The sequence below is a fragment of the Sciurus carolinensis genome, chromosome 2 (assembly GCF_902686445.1).
Source record: "Sciurus carolinensis chromosome 2, mSciCar1.2, whole genome shotgun sequence".
In the NCBI taxonomy this organism is placed as follows: Eukaryota; Metazoa; Chordata; class Mammalia; order Rodentia; family Sciuridae; genus Sciurus; species Sciurus carolinensis.
Window position 1 is genome coordinate 980844 of NC_062214.1, and position 13726 is coordinate 994569.

The 13726-nt window shown below is 58.4% G+C and overlaps 1 protein-coding gene across 1 annotated transcript; it reads left to right on the forward strand.

The window, feature by feature from the left end:
* Positions 1-2772: 2772 nt before the first annotated feature.
* Bhlhe23 (basic helix-loop-helix family member e23) lies at positions 2773-13388 on the forward strand. Its single transcript, XM_047541068.1, has 2 exons — positions 2773-4572; positions 12242-13388. The coding sequence occupies exon 1, from the start codon at positions 2895-2897 to the stop codon at positions 3567-3569; it is 675 nt and encodes a 224-aa protein (XP_047397024.1). The 5' UTR covers positions 2773-2894; the 3' UTR covers positions 3570-4572; positions 12242-13388.
* The last annotated feature ends 338 nt before the right edge of the window (positions 13389-13726 follow it).

Below are 13726 nucleotides of genomic sequence, written 5' to 3' on the forward strand. Positions count from 1 at the left end.
TCAGAGCAGAGCCACCGCCCACTGCCCCGCCCTGCCCCCGCCCGGGAGAGGTGCCAGAGCAGGGCCAGGCTGGGGCTCTGCCTCGGCACCTGCAGGCAACTCCCAGCCTCAGAGGCGCCCCTGCCCTCGCCAGCCAGGCAGCATCCAGCCGAGGACAGGAGCACAGGAAAGCAGGGACAGCAGGTTTCTCCTCCTCCTAGGGTGAGCCCCACCAATCTGTGCAGGGCGGCGAGGGGCCAGGGAAGCTGCACTGCAATCTCCCCTCAGGGCAGCAGGTGGCAGCGTCGCACCAAAAACTGGCCTCGCCAGCAAGTGTTTTTAATCCCGTGGGATCCTGCTAAGTCCACACTGGCCCAGCAGGTGGATTTCCCCAGATGCCCTTTGGAGGCCCACCCCTGTGCCAGGCCCACCCCTGTGCCCTGCCTCCCCTGCCTCCAGCCTCTCAGAGCTGGTAGAGGCTCGCGGAGGTTCTTTTGATTGGCCCCCAGTCCCACTCCAGTCCAGCCCACCCGCAGGGAGGGAGCCTCTGACTGATGACTTCAGGTCGCCACGCACCAGGCCCTAGACCCGGCTCTGGGTGGAGGTTGACCCTCGACTGCAGATTGACGCCTGTACATCCCCAGACTCACCCTAACCTTCAGAGCCCTCGCCAATGCCGGCTCTGCACCTTCTGGCCTCCCATCCCCTCCCGCAGCCCTGAGTCCTGGACCCCATGGAGGCAGCCCCCCTGCCCCTTGCCAAGCATGTCAACCTCCAGGACCCATGGGATCTCCACTGCCCCACGTACCCTGCTCGCGGCAGCCTCAGCTGGGGCAGGGAGTGCTCCACCCCCCGACAGCATGGCAGCCAGAGTGGCCTCTGGAAGACAGGGCTCTCACCAGGACTCCTCACACCTGGGGACAGGACACACTGGTGGCAGGTGACAACCCTCCAGAACACAGTCAGATGGGAAAGCCAGCGGGAGACAAGAGCTGGACCCCTGCTGCTCCTCTCTGGCTTCCCTCCCAGCCCCAGAGCAAGGCCTGATGCTCCCAGGATCACTTAGCCATGTTGTGTCTTTGTTCTTGAGCATGAACACTCAGCATGGCATCCAGGGAGGCCTGTTATGGCTAGACTTCTAGAACCTTCCAAAGAGCACACAGCGCTCACCCACTCACTCCACAAATGTGCACTGGGCACGGACACAGCTTCCCAGAGCACTCAATGTTGGATCATCTCTGCCGTTCCTCTCCCTAGTGGAAGTTGGAGAACAGAGATCAAGCAACTCTGCCAAGCTCACAAGCTCACAGGCAGGGCCTTTCGAGTGGTTCCACAGCTTGCTAGAAGCCGGGGCCTGTCTCGCTGAGCAGGGAGCAGCCATTCCTCACTAATCCACCCAGCCTTTAGGCAGGTTCCCACCTGGGAGAGAGTCTGGGTCCTGGCCTTTGCCCGCTGTTGGAAGGATTGACGAGGTGGATCTTGAGCTGGTGCGGCTGATGGGGAATGGGGGAGGTGCCCCTGGAGGGCTGGGGAAAGTCCTCCAAGTGCAGGCACTCTCCACACTTGGGGTTTGTTGATAAACACAGAGGAAGGTCTGCCAGCAGGGGTGGACACAAGCACCCAGCTCCACACGCTCTCCTAAGAGGGGAGGGGACACCCAGTTCTTCTATCCTGCCCAGGTTGAAATCCTCATAGGGTTTTCAATCACACAGAAACTCCTGACAGTCAGGCATGGGCCCCCACCTCCACTCCCTTGGGAAAGATTTTTGGCTCTAGAGACTCCTCACCCTGAGGGAAGCTGTGTCCAGGGACCCATTCAGCTCCAGACCCATTCCGAGCTAGTGGGAGAAATTTCAGGATTGGGCATGCTGAACTCAGCTGTCACCCCCGCAGGTGTCTGGCAGCACCGTGGTGGGAGGCCACCTGCAATGGCCCAAAGACTTCTTGGCTGGGACTCAGACCAGGGACAGAAGACCCCCAGCCCATGGTCAGCTCCAAGAGTGACAGCAGGAGCCCAGGCCCCTCACCAGCTCTCGCTGTTCTGCTCCCCAATTCCACCATCAACCCCTCTACTCACCTAGCAAAGAGAAAATTCACTTCCGCACAGGACAAGATGTGGGAAACTCACGTGAAATACCAACTGAAAGAAGGGGCTTCAGGCAAGGGTTTTATCCTATAAATTCTGATCCCTGCTTCGAATCACTTCTTGATGTTGGGGGATGTGGGAATCACCTCAGCAGGCACTGGGCACCTGTGGGGGACAGTGGGGCGGCTGCTGGCCAGGGAAAGGGCCCCGTGCTCACAGATCGCTGACAGCCCAGCTGATCAACCTGGTCACTGACCACCTGGGAACGCACTGCTCAGGCCCATTCGGGATGGAGGGACAAGACTCCCAGAGCCAAGATCCATACAGCGAGGGCAGTGGCTGGATAGGCGCTGGCCCACGCTTGTACACAACGCTACCGCTCAGCTCTCGTGGCTCCTGCGAACTTATGAGGGTGCCCACATGAAACGTAAGTGTCTGGGGGTGGCCAACCCCGGGACACCAGGAGGCCGGGTCGCTGAGAGGCAGGTTAGTGCTTCTGGATCCTGCCTCCCTTACCCGCCCTCCTGGCCGTCTGAGTCGCTGGTGGAGTCGGGCTCTGGGAGAGGCAGCCACCAGGTCCCCTCTGATTGGACGGCTCGAAGTCCCAGCCTGCGCCTCCGCGGCTTAAAGCCGAGGCGGGGGCGAGTTGGAACCAGAGCCCGCCCCCGGGCTGGCCGGGCGCGCCGCGGTGAGGAGGAGGAGGAGGAGGAAGCGGTGGCGGGGCGGAGGCCGGCGGGAGAGGCCGGGCGCTAAGGCTCAGGAACAGACGGGCAGCCAGAGGGGTTCACGGGGCCGGGAATCACGTAGCGCCGGCCGGTACAGGCGGGCTATGGCCGAGCTCAAGTCGCTGTCAGGGGACGCATACCTGGCGCTGAGCCACGGCTACGCGGCGGCCGCAGGCCTCGCCTACGGGGCGGTGAGGGGCCCCGAGGCGGCCCGCGGCTACGGCGCGCCAGGTCCGGGCGGCGACCTCCCCGCCGTGCCCGCGCCCCGCGCCCCCGCCGCAGCGGCTGAGAGCAGCGGTGAGCAGAGTGGCGACGAGGACGACGCCTTCGAGCAGCGGCGGCGGCGGCGCGGGCCAGGGGCCGCAGCGGACGTGCGGCGGCGGCCCAGGGAGCAGCGCTCGCTGCGACTCAGCATCAACGCGCGCGAGCGGCGGCGCATGCACGACCTGAACGACGCCCTGGACGGGCTCCGCGCGGTCATCCCCTATGCTCACAGCCCGTCGGTGCGAAAGCTCTCCAAGATCGCCACGCTGCTGCTCGCCAAGAACTACATCCTCATGCAGGCCCAGGCCCTGGACGAGATGCGGCGCCTGGTGGCCTACCTCAACCAAAGCCAGGGCCTGGCCGCGCCCGTGGCCGCCGCGCCCCTGACGCCCTTCGGCCAGGCCGCCGTGTATCCCTTCTCGGCGAGCGCCACGCTGGGGCCCTGCCCCGACAAGTGCGCCGCCTTCTCGGGATCGCCCTCGGCACTCTGCAAACACTGTAACGAGAAGCCGTGAAGAGGCCGCACCCCTTCCGCTCCGTCTTCCCATTTACGTTGCCCCCCGACTCTCACCCTGCCAGTACTGGAGATTCGTGGCTGTACCCCAAGTGGAGAAGGCTGCCGGATCTCGCTCCCAGACCGTGTGCGCCGAGCAGTTTGGGGCCGTGGAAAGCGCGAAGCTGGTCCTGGCACGGATAGACCTGGAGACCAGGCGCTGAAATCCACGCCTGGGAATCCTCAGCTCCTGCTGGGCACTCTCCCTGACCATTGCCAGGGGCCATCGAGTCTAGGGACGGGAGGTGGCGGATGACTAACCGTGGTCCCCTTCGGCCACCGCCAGTACCTCCCAAAACAACGCGGAGGAGTCACAGGTCCGCAGCGGGGGTGGATACTGGTCCCACCGAGGACAGGGTCTTGCCTGGCGCCGGCACAGAGCGCAGGCACCGAGCGTCGGAGGGGTTTGGCTGGTCGATACCCCACAACCAGGCTCGACCACCACCTGGTTGGCCCTTCCAGCCACACTGCAGGGACGCGCTCCCTCTGGGCGCGTTCCCAAGAACGCGCGTCTCTCGGCACACCCGGCCAGCGCGGGTTCCAGGACTCCAGCCCTCCCCATGATTAGCGTCGTGCGCTCTGAGACTCCACCACCGCGGTTTGCAAAGGAGCTGCTGGCAGTGCGCAGCAGGACCCCGGGCGACTCTTCGGCCTTTTCCAAGTCTGAGTTTGTTCGATTATTTTCTTGCCTGCCTAGAGGCACAGGAAGCGAAGGCCTCTTGGAAGTCCGCGGATTTGGATTCGTCCCTAAACAGGCCTGGACCCCTCAGGCACCGCTTTCCGCCCCGTGGAATGGAGACCTTGGTGCGCCCTTTACCTAGGACTGCGTGATGGAGCCGGGTCCTCACAGCCTGCGCGGGTCAGTCAGCACAGGACCCGAATCTAGCCCCAGGACCAACAAAGTCCCCTCCCTACCAACTCCCGCACGTTTCCAAGGGTGGAGGGAGGAGGCCTGGCTACAACGGGTGAGTAATCTGGCGGGTCCCTGAGACCCCATGGCCATGAGCAGTGATGGGGTCTGTCTCTCAAAGTTGGTAAGCAGCTCTGAATTCTGCCACTGTCCTTGGTTCAAGGGGCAGCGCACGCCCGCCAGGCAGCCCCACACGCAGCACCCAACGCCTTCTGCAGAGCCGGCAATTGGATTTCCCCTTCGTTAATGCTATGCTACTATGCAGAGGCCCTCTGTCCCAGGCGCTTAACTCTAATTAATACATTTTAAAAGGCTTTTTTGTATTTGCAAAATGAAGTGTAAGTCGTATTCATCAAGACATATGCTGACACTGGCTCCTACTAATTTCCATTTTTATTTCTTCTACATCTTTTCCCTCAATAGTTCAATTTACAGTTTTGCACATCCAAAAAGCTTAGTGTTAGACTATTCCAGATCCCCTTTAGTAAGTCAAGGCAGGAAAACTAGGTTATTTAATTGTGGGGTCGTTTGAAAGCCATCTGACATCAACTTTGTAAATTACTTACATGTTGTAATTTAAGTATTTCAGTTAAGACAGAGATGTGTAGTACATCATGAATACCATCAGAATAAAGTATCCGAAATAAACTTATTTTACAAAAAACTAATGATTAAATTTTAATATCATATAGAATAGTGTCCATCTGTGACTGAATTCATAATTTCAATTTTCAGACAATTGTGTCAAGGACAGCTGCTTCTCGGTCCCAAATAGCCTCTGATCCACAGCACTACTTGTTAGCTAGTACATGAAATAAGAAAATGGTGAAGGAAAATCTTCCCCTGTTGGATGAAAACAAGTTTTAAAAAGAATCATTTCACTAGTAAAAAATTTCTTTGATAACTTAGCTTGAATGAAGGTTCAAATTAAATTTCAATAGCTTTTATTACCAAGCTGTCTGTTTTTCTCTAAAACATCAGCAAGTCTCTCATGGGGGTTGAGTGGAATGTAGTTTTTCATATTGAGATTAAGTAGCTTTTTCAACAGTGGCGACTAAGGAAGCAATCCAGTCTACCAAAGTAGACACCCCAGGTTTGCAGACCCAACTTCCCCTCCTGAGACCACCCTATGGCCTGCGTGCCAGCCTGCAGCTCTTCTGAAGTAGCCAAGGTGGAGCTCTGGTTGTCTTCTCTCCCAAGGGTTGTGCTCCTCCGGCAGGTGCGTGGAGAACCTGAAAAGAGCTCCACACAGGTGCAGAACCACGCCAGGGCAGGCTTCTCCAGCTCTGGGTGAGGTGCTAAGGGGCGGGGGGGGGGGCTTCTCTTATTAGGGGGAGCTGAGCCAGCCCTCTGCAGAGTTCAGGTGTAGGTGCTTCTTAGGGGGGCCAGTGTCCCCAGGACTGCGCTATTTCACCAGCCCTTTGAATCAGCACGTCCCACACAGAACCAAGTAGGCTGTTTCCTAATGGCCACATAAAAAAGTAAACAGAAGCAGGTGAGATTAGCTTTATTGATTACTTTTATTCACCCCAACATATCCAAAATATTACCATGTCCACTTGTAATCCATGTTTATAAATGATCAGTGAGATCTTTTACTTTTTTTGGTACCAAATCTTCAAACTGCAGTCCTGTGTGCAAAACCCACCTCTGCCTGGACCAGCCACGAATCCAGTGCTCAGTCGCCACACATGGTTAGCACGGCCCCCCGTCTGTGCTGTGTGCAAAACACCTGAAGTGACTGTTCCTTTGCCTCTTTGCCTAATAGTAACCAGAAATGTTCACTGACACCAGCAGTAAACTCTAGAGCTAGGCACACAGGCACAGTCTTCCTCCAAAGTGCAGGTGGGCTGGGGCAGGCAGCAGGAAGAGCCACCACCATCCTTCTGCCTAGAGAGGTGGGGTCCGAGCCTCCGCCAGCATGCAGGTTCCCCAGGCCCTCCAGCCTCTCGGCCTCTCGTTGGCTAACCAATGCGCCTGGGAGCCGCTGGGTTAGGGTGGATCCCCTCCTCCATCATCAAAGGCACATGCATGGTGACCACCCTGGGTCCTCCCCACCCTGGGGAGGGGTAGTCTTGGAGCAGGGCCACCTGCCCCTGCTAACCACACAGGTGAAGGCCTCAGCACTTTGCAGACCAGGGTTCACCTCTGGTCGTGAGCTCCTGGCTTGGTCTTTCCAGGGCATGGTTCCTTGACAAAGCCTGGCTCTAGGAGCTTGGGGCCAGCTTCCCTGAGTCCAGTGGAGGAGTCCCTCTATGGGCAGAAGGGTCACATTACCCAGCCAGGTCCTGTGGTGTCTGCTGCCGGCCTGCCTCCTCGCCCCAGGACACCCTCTTGCGTGCCAGGTGGAGAGTCCCATGCAGGTCAGAAGACAGTGTGGAGGCTCCTGGCCTCCCCTCTCCTCCTTCCTCATACACACCCAGGCTGCCGCACACTCCTCCTCTGGTGTCTGGGGCCCTGTGCTCAGTGCAACAGCCTGCCACCTTTGCCACCTGCTCAGGATGCTCCTGCACCTGTAGCTCCCGGGTGTGGAGGTGCCTGGCCCCATGGCCTTTGTTCTCTCGTTAAGAACATGCCTGGCTTGCAGGCACAAGCATCAAGCTTCAAACGGGCAGAGCTACCCTGGCCTGGCCCTGACCCCTGCAGCCTGGGGTTGGCCCCAGAGTTCCCCAGCACCCTCCTACCAGCAGGCTGGACTCCGGCTGCTTCCTCTCCTGTTTCATCCCAAAGAAGAGCTCTTCCCTCTCACTTGTGCAGGTGTCGCCAGGGCCACTGGGGAACCTTTTACCTGGTGATCAAGCTGAAGCGCATCCAGTACAGACAGGGCCCAGCAAAGAGGCCCGTTTGTTTCCTTCCAGGCCGGGAACATTAACCGACAAATGCTGCTTTCCTAAAAGGGTGGGCGGAACACACAAACATCCTCCTGGCCCCAAAGCCACCCTGGCTTCTCATCAGCTATTGAAAAGGACCTGGAGCAGGACCCTGAGCAGCAGCCCCTAAGCCCTGGTTAATCCAGCAGAGAATGATTATAGCAATTTTATAATGTAAATTTGTTTGTGATATGTTTTTAGTCTTTAATCTCTTTGGGCATCCCATTTGAAGGGATGGAGATAGAGGGATTTGCTGTGTATTAAATCATTTCTCCAACAATTGCCTCTTTGGACTTGTGGTCCTGGCCACTGTGTTCCAAAACACTAGTGAGAGTCTGTTTCATAAAACTGGAAAGTTAAAACACAGTTACAAATTTAACCCTGGAGGGGCAAAGCCTGGATCGCCACTAAGTGCACGAGGGTCAAGTGGTGAGGAAAGAGACCTCCCAAGCTGGCATTTCCCAGGGTAAAAAGAGGTTGATGCGATCCTTTCTGGGTCCAAGTGGCAAGGTGTGTGTGCTCCTGTAATTAGAGAGGCTGCTTTTGCTCTCAGATGTGTTCTTGAATCTCTTGTAAAGGAGGGTCAGGCTGGTGAGGAGCCTGTGTGGAAGGGAGCCTCTGCAGAGGCCATATCGCCTGCTTCCTCTCTCCCTGGTTTGTGTCCATGGCTCGAACAGAAAGACAAGGTGCCTCCTGGCTCAGGTAGCTGCAGTCTGCGTTTCCAGAAGGCACAGCCAGCCGCGTGTGGACCCGCCAGTGGCCTCTGTTCCCCACGACACTCAGGCCACCTGGCAGACCTGCTCACCCTGGGCCACCAGGGATGGGAGCAGACTTTGGCTTAGGGGATTCACAGGACATTCAGGTGCTTCAGAGAACGTCCAGACTCTTCCCGACCACCCTGGGTCTGCCTCCAGTCCCACTGTGTCCATGCAATGAACCCACAGTCAGTCTCCCTCCCAGAAACCCCTGATTCAGCCTGACGTGAGGCCAGACCCCAGTTCCAAGTGGACAGCCCTGTCTGTCCTGATGAGGCTTCAGCCAGTCTTGGTATTTGACTGCAGCGCACAGGATGCTCCCAGAGGCCACGGGCATCTGACAGGACGCATCCTTGTGCCAGTGTTTGCTGCCGCTGCTGGTGGTGTCTGGAGCCGCGTGCCCGCCCCTTGGCACTTCCAGTCTTCTGATTTCAGATGATACTGACATCACAACAGCCCTGGGAACAGCTGGGCTCTGAGCTTCACACATGTGCACAAACCACGGCTCCAGCAAACACCTGGGGCCACAAGCCTGCTGCCACCGTCTGACAAGGGTCAGAGCTGACCTCAGGCAGCAAGCTGCAGCCCAAAGGCAGGACTGGCATGGTAGGCAGGAGCCAGGACCCTGCAGCAAGCTGCAGCCCAAAGGCAGGACTGGCATGGTGGGCGGGAGCCAGGACCCTGCAGCAAGCTGCAGCCCAAAGGTAGGACTGGCATGGTGGGCGGGAGCCAGGACTCTGCAGGCCAAGACACCGTGACAGTGACACACTGGAAGGGGACCCTGATGGAAGTACCCAGGAGCTTCGGCACCCAGGTTCAGACCTCCTGGGAGCCGGCTGGTGCCCAGGGCCGCTGAGGCCAGCTCTGGCAGAAGGGCCCTGTGTGGAAGTGCTGCCCCTCACAGATCTGTCCCAACCTCAAGGGCCTGTGAAGCCCTCGGCACCAAACACAGTGAGGTTGGAACTTTTGTTCAAACATCCAGGATGGATGGGAAGATGTTTATTTGATGTTAGAGAAGCTGGGTTTCCAAAGTAAATGCCTTTCACCTGCTGCTGAAACTCAAAAATAACCCTCTTCTTCCACCCTGGGATCTGCCCTCTGGGCTGAGTCAGCAGATGTGCAGAAAGAGCAGATTCATGCAGCGTGGTCCGTCCTGCTGATCCGCCGTAGTAACTTCCAGGGCACCGAGGGCATGCAGGTTCTGCTGGAGGGAGCCACTGCCTGCCTCCCCTTCTCCCCTCCTCCCACTCCCAGTGCCCCCCCTGCAGCCTCTTTGGGAAGAAAAGTTTCTGTCACAACCCCTCCCCGTCGGCAGCCCCGTCCCCTGACCATCAACATGTGCTCCTTAAAATGCCCCACACATACCATGGGATCTCGAGCCCTGGTCGCTGCCCCAGCTGCGGTGTGGATTGCACCAGCTCCAGGGGGGCCTGGCTGGTCTGCAAAGGCAGCACTGGCCAGCCATCTGCAGCAGCCTTGTACCCGTTAGGGGACATGCACAGAGCTGGGGCATGGGGCACCCACTTTCTCTCTGCCCCATGTTACCTGAACGTGCTGCTGTGTGGTGTGCATGTGTGTGCATGTGTTGCGTGTGCGTGTGTGTTCCCTGTGGTGTGTCCTTGCCTGGCTGGCGCACCTGCTACTGCACCCAGGCTTCTCCCCATGCAGCCCCTGGATTCTGGGCCCTGGTTCTGAGCAGATTGTTCCCATCCCACGAGGACCGCTAACTCCTCTGGTCTCCTCGCCTGGCTCTGAGTGGCCCTGTGCCTCCTTCCCCTCTGCCCAGTCTGGGCATGTTTTACTGAGGTTATGTGGGGAGCCAGCGCCCCAGTTATCTGGGACACAAGTCTTTCAGACCAAGGGAAAGTCCTGGAAACACAAAGAGCAGATTGCCCAGCCGGTTGCTCCTGGAGCCTGGTAGAAAACTGAAGGTAGAGCCAGCAGGGCAGCTGACAGGGCTTCTGCCAGGCCAGCACCCCCAGGCCTCCTGCTGGCCAGCTCCTCCACCCAGCTCCTCCCCATCTCACTTGTCAGTCAGTTCCTTGCTCAGGGGCGCATTTGACCTCTGTCCATGGTGTTGCATGGGAAAGGAGCCCAGGGTGGGAGGGGAAGCCCGAGGCTGCAGAGCCTTCTAGGGACTATCAGGCAGGAGGGCCAGATGCAGCTGAGCCCTGGGCCCTGGCAGGTCACCATGGCTTAGCTTCAGTGGATCGCATGGACAAAAGGAAGTGAAGACCCCCGAGTCCTCCCAGGCCTCGACTCTGTCCCTGAGGGCAGCCATGGCTCAGCCTGTCCCAGCTTCGACGGTCCCCTGGCAGGCAGCCTCAGGGACCGGCCGGGAGGGAACGAGATCATGGCAGAGCAGCTGCCTCGGGAGCCACCCTGGAAGAGCAGAGGAGGACGGCTCACAGCCTGGCCGCCACAGCCAGCCTCAAGCTTCCTGTCCTGTGGTGAAATCTGAGCAAGGACAGAACCGGCCAGGGAGCTGACCCTGGGTGGTCCTGGCCGAGCAGCTGACTTCTCACTTGGCATTTGTAGGAGGAGATGCTGTGGAACCCCTGGGGACAGGATCCTCATGCTGGGGCATGTGCCCTGGGGCTGCGGCACTGCCCAAGCCCCCTCACAGGCCTTCCCGAAACCTGAAGCCCAAAGGGAGTGAGACTCTGCTGACCTAGGACATGTTTTGCTGACACATGCACTTTTGAAAGCTTCCATTTCCAGAACTTTCTGGAGCTGAGAACTGTGGTCTGGGACAAGGAGCCATAGGATTATACTGACCATGTTTTCCAAGGGGGTGGCTGGGGCTAGAGGTTCAGAGGGAAGCTCATTCTTCCAAACAGCAAAGTTCTGATTCCAACTCAGTCTGCTCAGCCCCAGAGGCCCCACCGTGTGCATTGTTCCCACACAGCACAGAAATGTGCCTGAAGACCAAAGGCCCAGAGGCATTGGGCGTCCAGCTGAAAGCAAACGTTGGAGTTCACACAGGGCACCTTGCTGCCCACACGGCTGCTCCTGAAGGCAGGTGGGAAGTTTCTGTGCAGATCAGGAGACAGAGCCAGGACCACTGGTGGGACCCAAGAGAGGTGGCATTCACTCAGCAGGGGGACAGCCTCGTTGTACAACTATAGGGAGCAAGGACAGACAAATTGGCCACAATCAGGATGAACTCTGCGGGGCGGGGGGTGTCATTCCCTGGGCTGCAGTCATTTCCTGGGTCTCAATTCCTCACCCCAGGTGCCTCCACCCATCCTGGCCACCTCCCCACTGCCCAGTGTCCCAGTTTCTGTGCTGGATAAGAGGCAGGGGATGCCCGCCTGGCAGGACATGAGGCCTGGGAGGGGGCAGGGGTTGACCGGTGGTCTCTGGTTTCCTGCTTATTACTGCTGGCTTAAAGGGTGCTTTTGAGAACATGGCTCCCCCAGACCTGCTCTTTGATGGAACTGTCTCTGGCTTGGTGGGGACCTTGTGGTCAAATCTATCACGGCGATGCTGATGAGGGAAGCGGAGGGACTCTCAAGGACACTGACCCCACTAAGCAGCTTCACTGTGGCTTGCAGATTGGCTGAATGCGCAGGTCAAGGGAGCACTGGGCCTTCCGCTGGCCCTGCCCCCTGTCTCCCCAGTGTGAACAAAGAGCCTTCCATGCAAAGTCAGAGGCCCTGCCCAGCAGTCTCCCTCCCACACCAGGGAGAGGCTGCCTGAGCTCCGCCAGCCAGTGCCTGGGCAGGGAGAGGCTCAGGGTCCTGGGCTCTGTCCCCAGCACTGTGTGCCTGCGTCCTCAGCAAACCCTGCACGAGGAGACCTGGGCCCCTGTCCCTGCTCCGTGGAAAGGGAGAACTGAGGAGTGAGCAGGACGTTCTGGCTGCCCTTGCAGGCTGCAATCACAGCCATCCCCCGGGCAGACCCAGGCTCGGCGAGCGCTCCTGTCAGGAAGGGACAGGAGGTCAGGTCCCCACTCCTGCTGAGGGAGAAGCACGTCCAACAGACGGCCCTCCCACAAGGAAGCTCCTTCTTTCACAACACAATTTTGTTAATCTTTTTATTGTGGTAAAATGTGCAAAACACTTATCATTTAACTTCTTCTTTTTTTTTTCCCCAGTGCTGGGGTCAAACCCAGGGCCTCAAGTACACCAGGGCCGACCTGCTGAAGCCACCCAGCCCCATCCTAACCCTCTTGAGTTTACAATCCAGCAGCGCCAAGGACATTCTCCAGGCTGTGCCACCAAGATCCACCTCTGGGACTCGTGAGGTCAAGTCTACTGATGTCCACTTCACACACACCCAAGTCCACCTTCTGGGACACAGTTCCATGCACCTAGGCACAGAACACTATAGAACATCGCCCTCCTCCCCTGCCTGTGACCACTGAGCTGTCCCGTCTGCAGGTTTCAGCGGTGGCTTCCATAGAGCCACAGTGAACGGAGGGGTTGGCGGCCTCCTTGCTCAGTGGGGAGCAGCCGGGGCTCCTGCCTCATGCCTCACGCCCACGGGCCGGTGCTGCTGGCATTGTTACCCAGCAGCTGCAGTGGCTGCTGCAGACATGTGGCCCTGGGCCACCAGGGTTTCTGCAGCAGTAATGGGCGTGAGCTTCTGTGACACCACAGACATGTTGCAGAGTGAAGTGGCCAGTCTGCCTTCATCTTGCTGGGAAGACCTGACCCATCTGTGCTGAGGTTTCTGAGGAGGCTCTGCCTGGAACTCTGGACCCCAGAGCAGACACAGGGAGGCCCCAGTGTGATCCCTGCAAGGTCCTCTGTCCCTGAGTGCCACGTTCCTGCAGCTGCTTCTGGACTGAGGCAGCAGTGACGTACCTGGCGGGTGGAGACTAGGCAGGAGGAGGGACTTGGCTTGCTCAGCCTGCGGTGGGGCCCAGCTCGCCACCCTGGCCAGGAGGCCTGAGCCTGCATGCTAAGCAGAAGCCACAAGGGTACCCTAGGAGGAGGTGGGGACGTCAGGGCAGTGAGCTCAGGGCTGCCCAGTGCTTGGCAATGGGCACTAAAGACCCCCAGAAACCACAGAATAAAAAGCAGTCATGGAAAATCTCCTGAAGGGATAGGAAATGCATGTTCAGTTGAGAAAGGAAGGAAATGAGTAGGTGCTCCAAAATCATAGCCCAGGAAATGCAGGGGCACCAGAGAGGCACCCCCAAGCCACAGGCTACCTCCGTGAGGTGGGAAGATGGGGACTTTTCCCTACTCGGAATGTTTTTGTTGTTGCCAGGGATTGAAACCAGGGGCACTTGACCACTGAGCCACATCCCCAGCCCTTTTTATTTTTTACTTTGAAACAAGGTCTCACTAAGTTGCTTAGGGCCTAAGTACCCCAGGCTGGCCTTGAACTTGTGATCCTCCTGCCTCGGCCTCCCTCGATGGGATTACAGGCCTGCACCTCTGTGCCTGCCTGCTTCCTCCTCACATCTTGGCTCAGCTTTCTCCTCTCGTTGTGCTTCTTCAATGGAGAAGTCTCTAATAAGCCAAGCACGTCCTCAGGGCGAGCCCAGACACCCTGTTGGGGACTCCCAGAGGCCCCTCTCGCCTCGTGGGAGCACCTGCTGTGCCAGGGGCTGTGTTCCAGGGAGGCACTC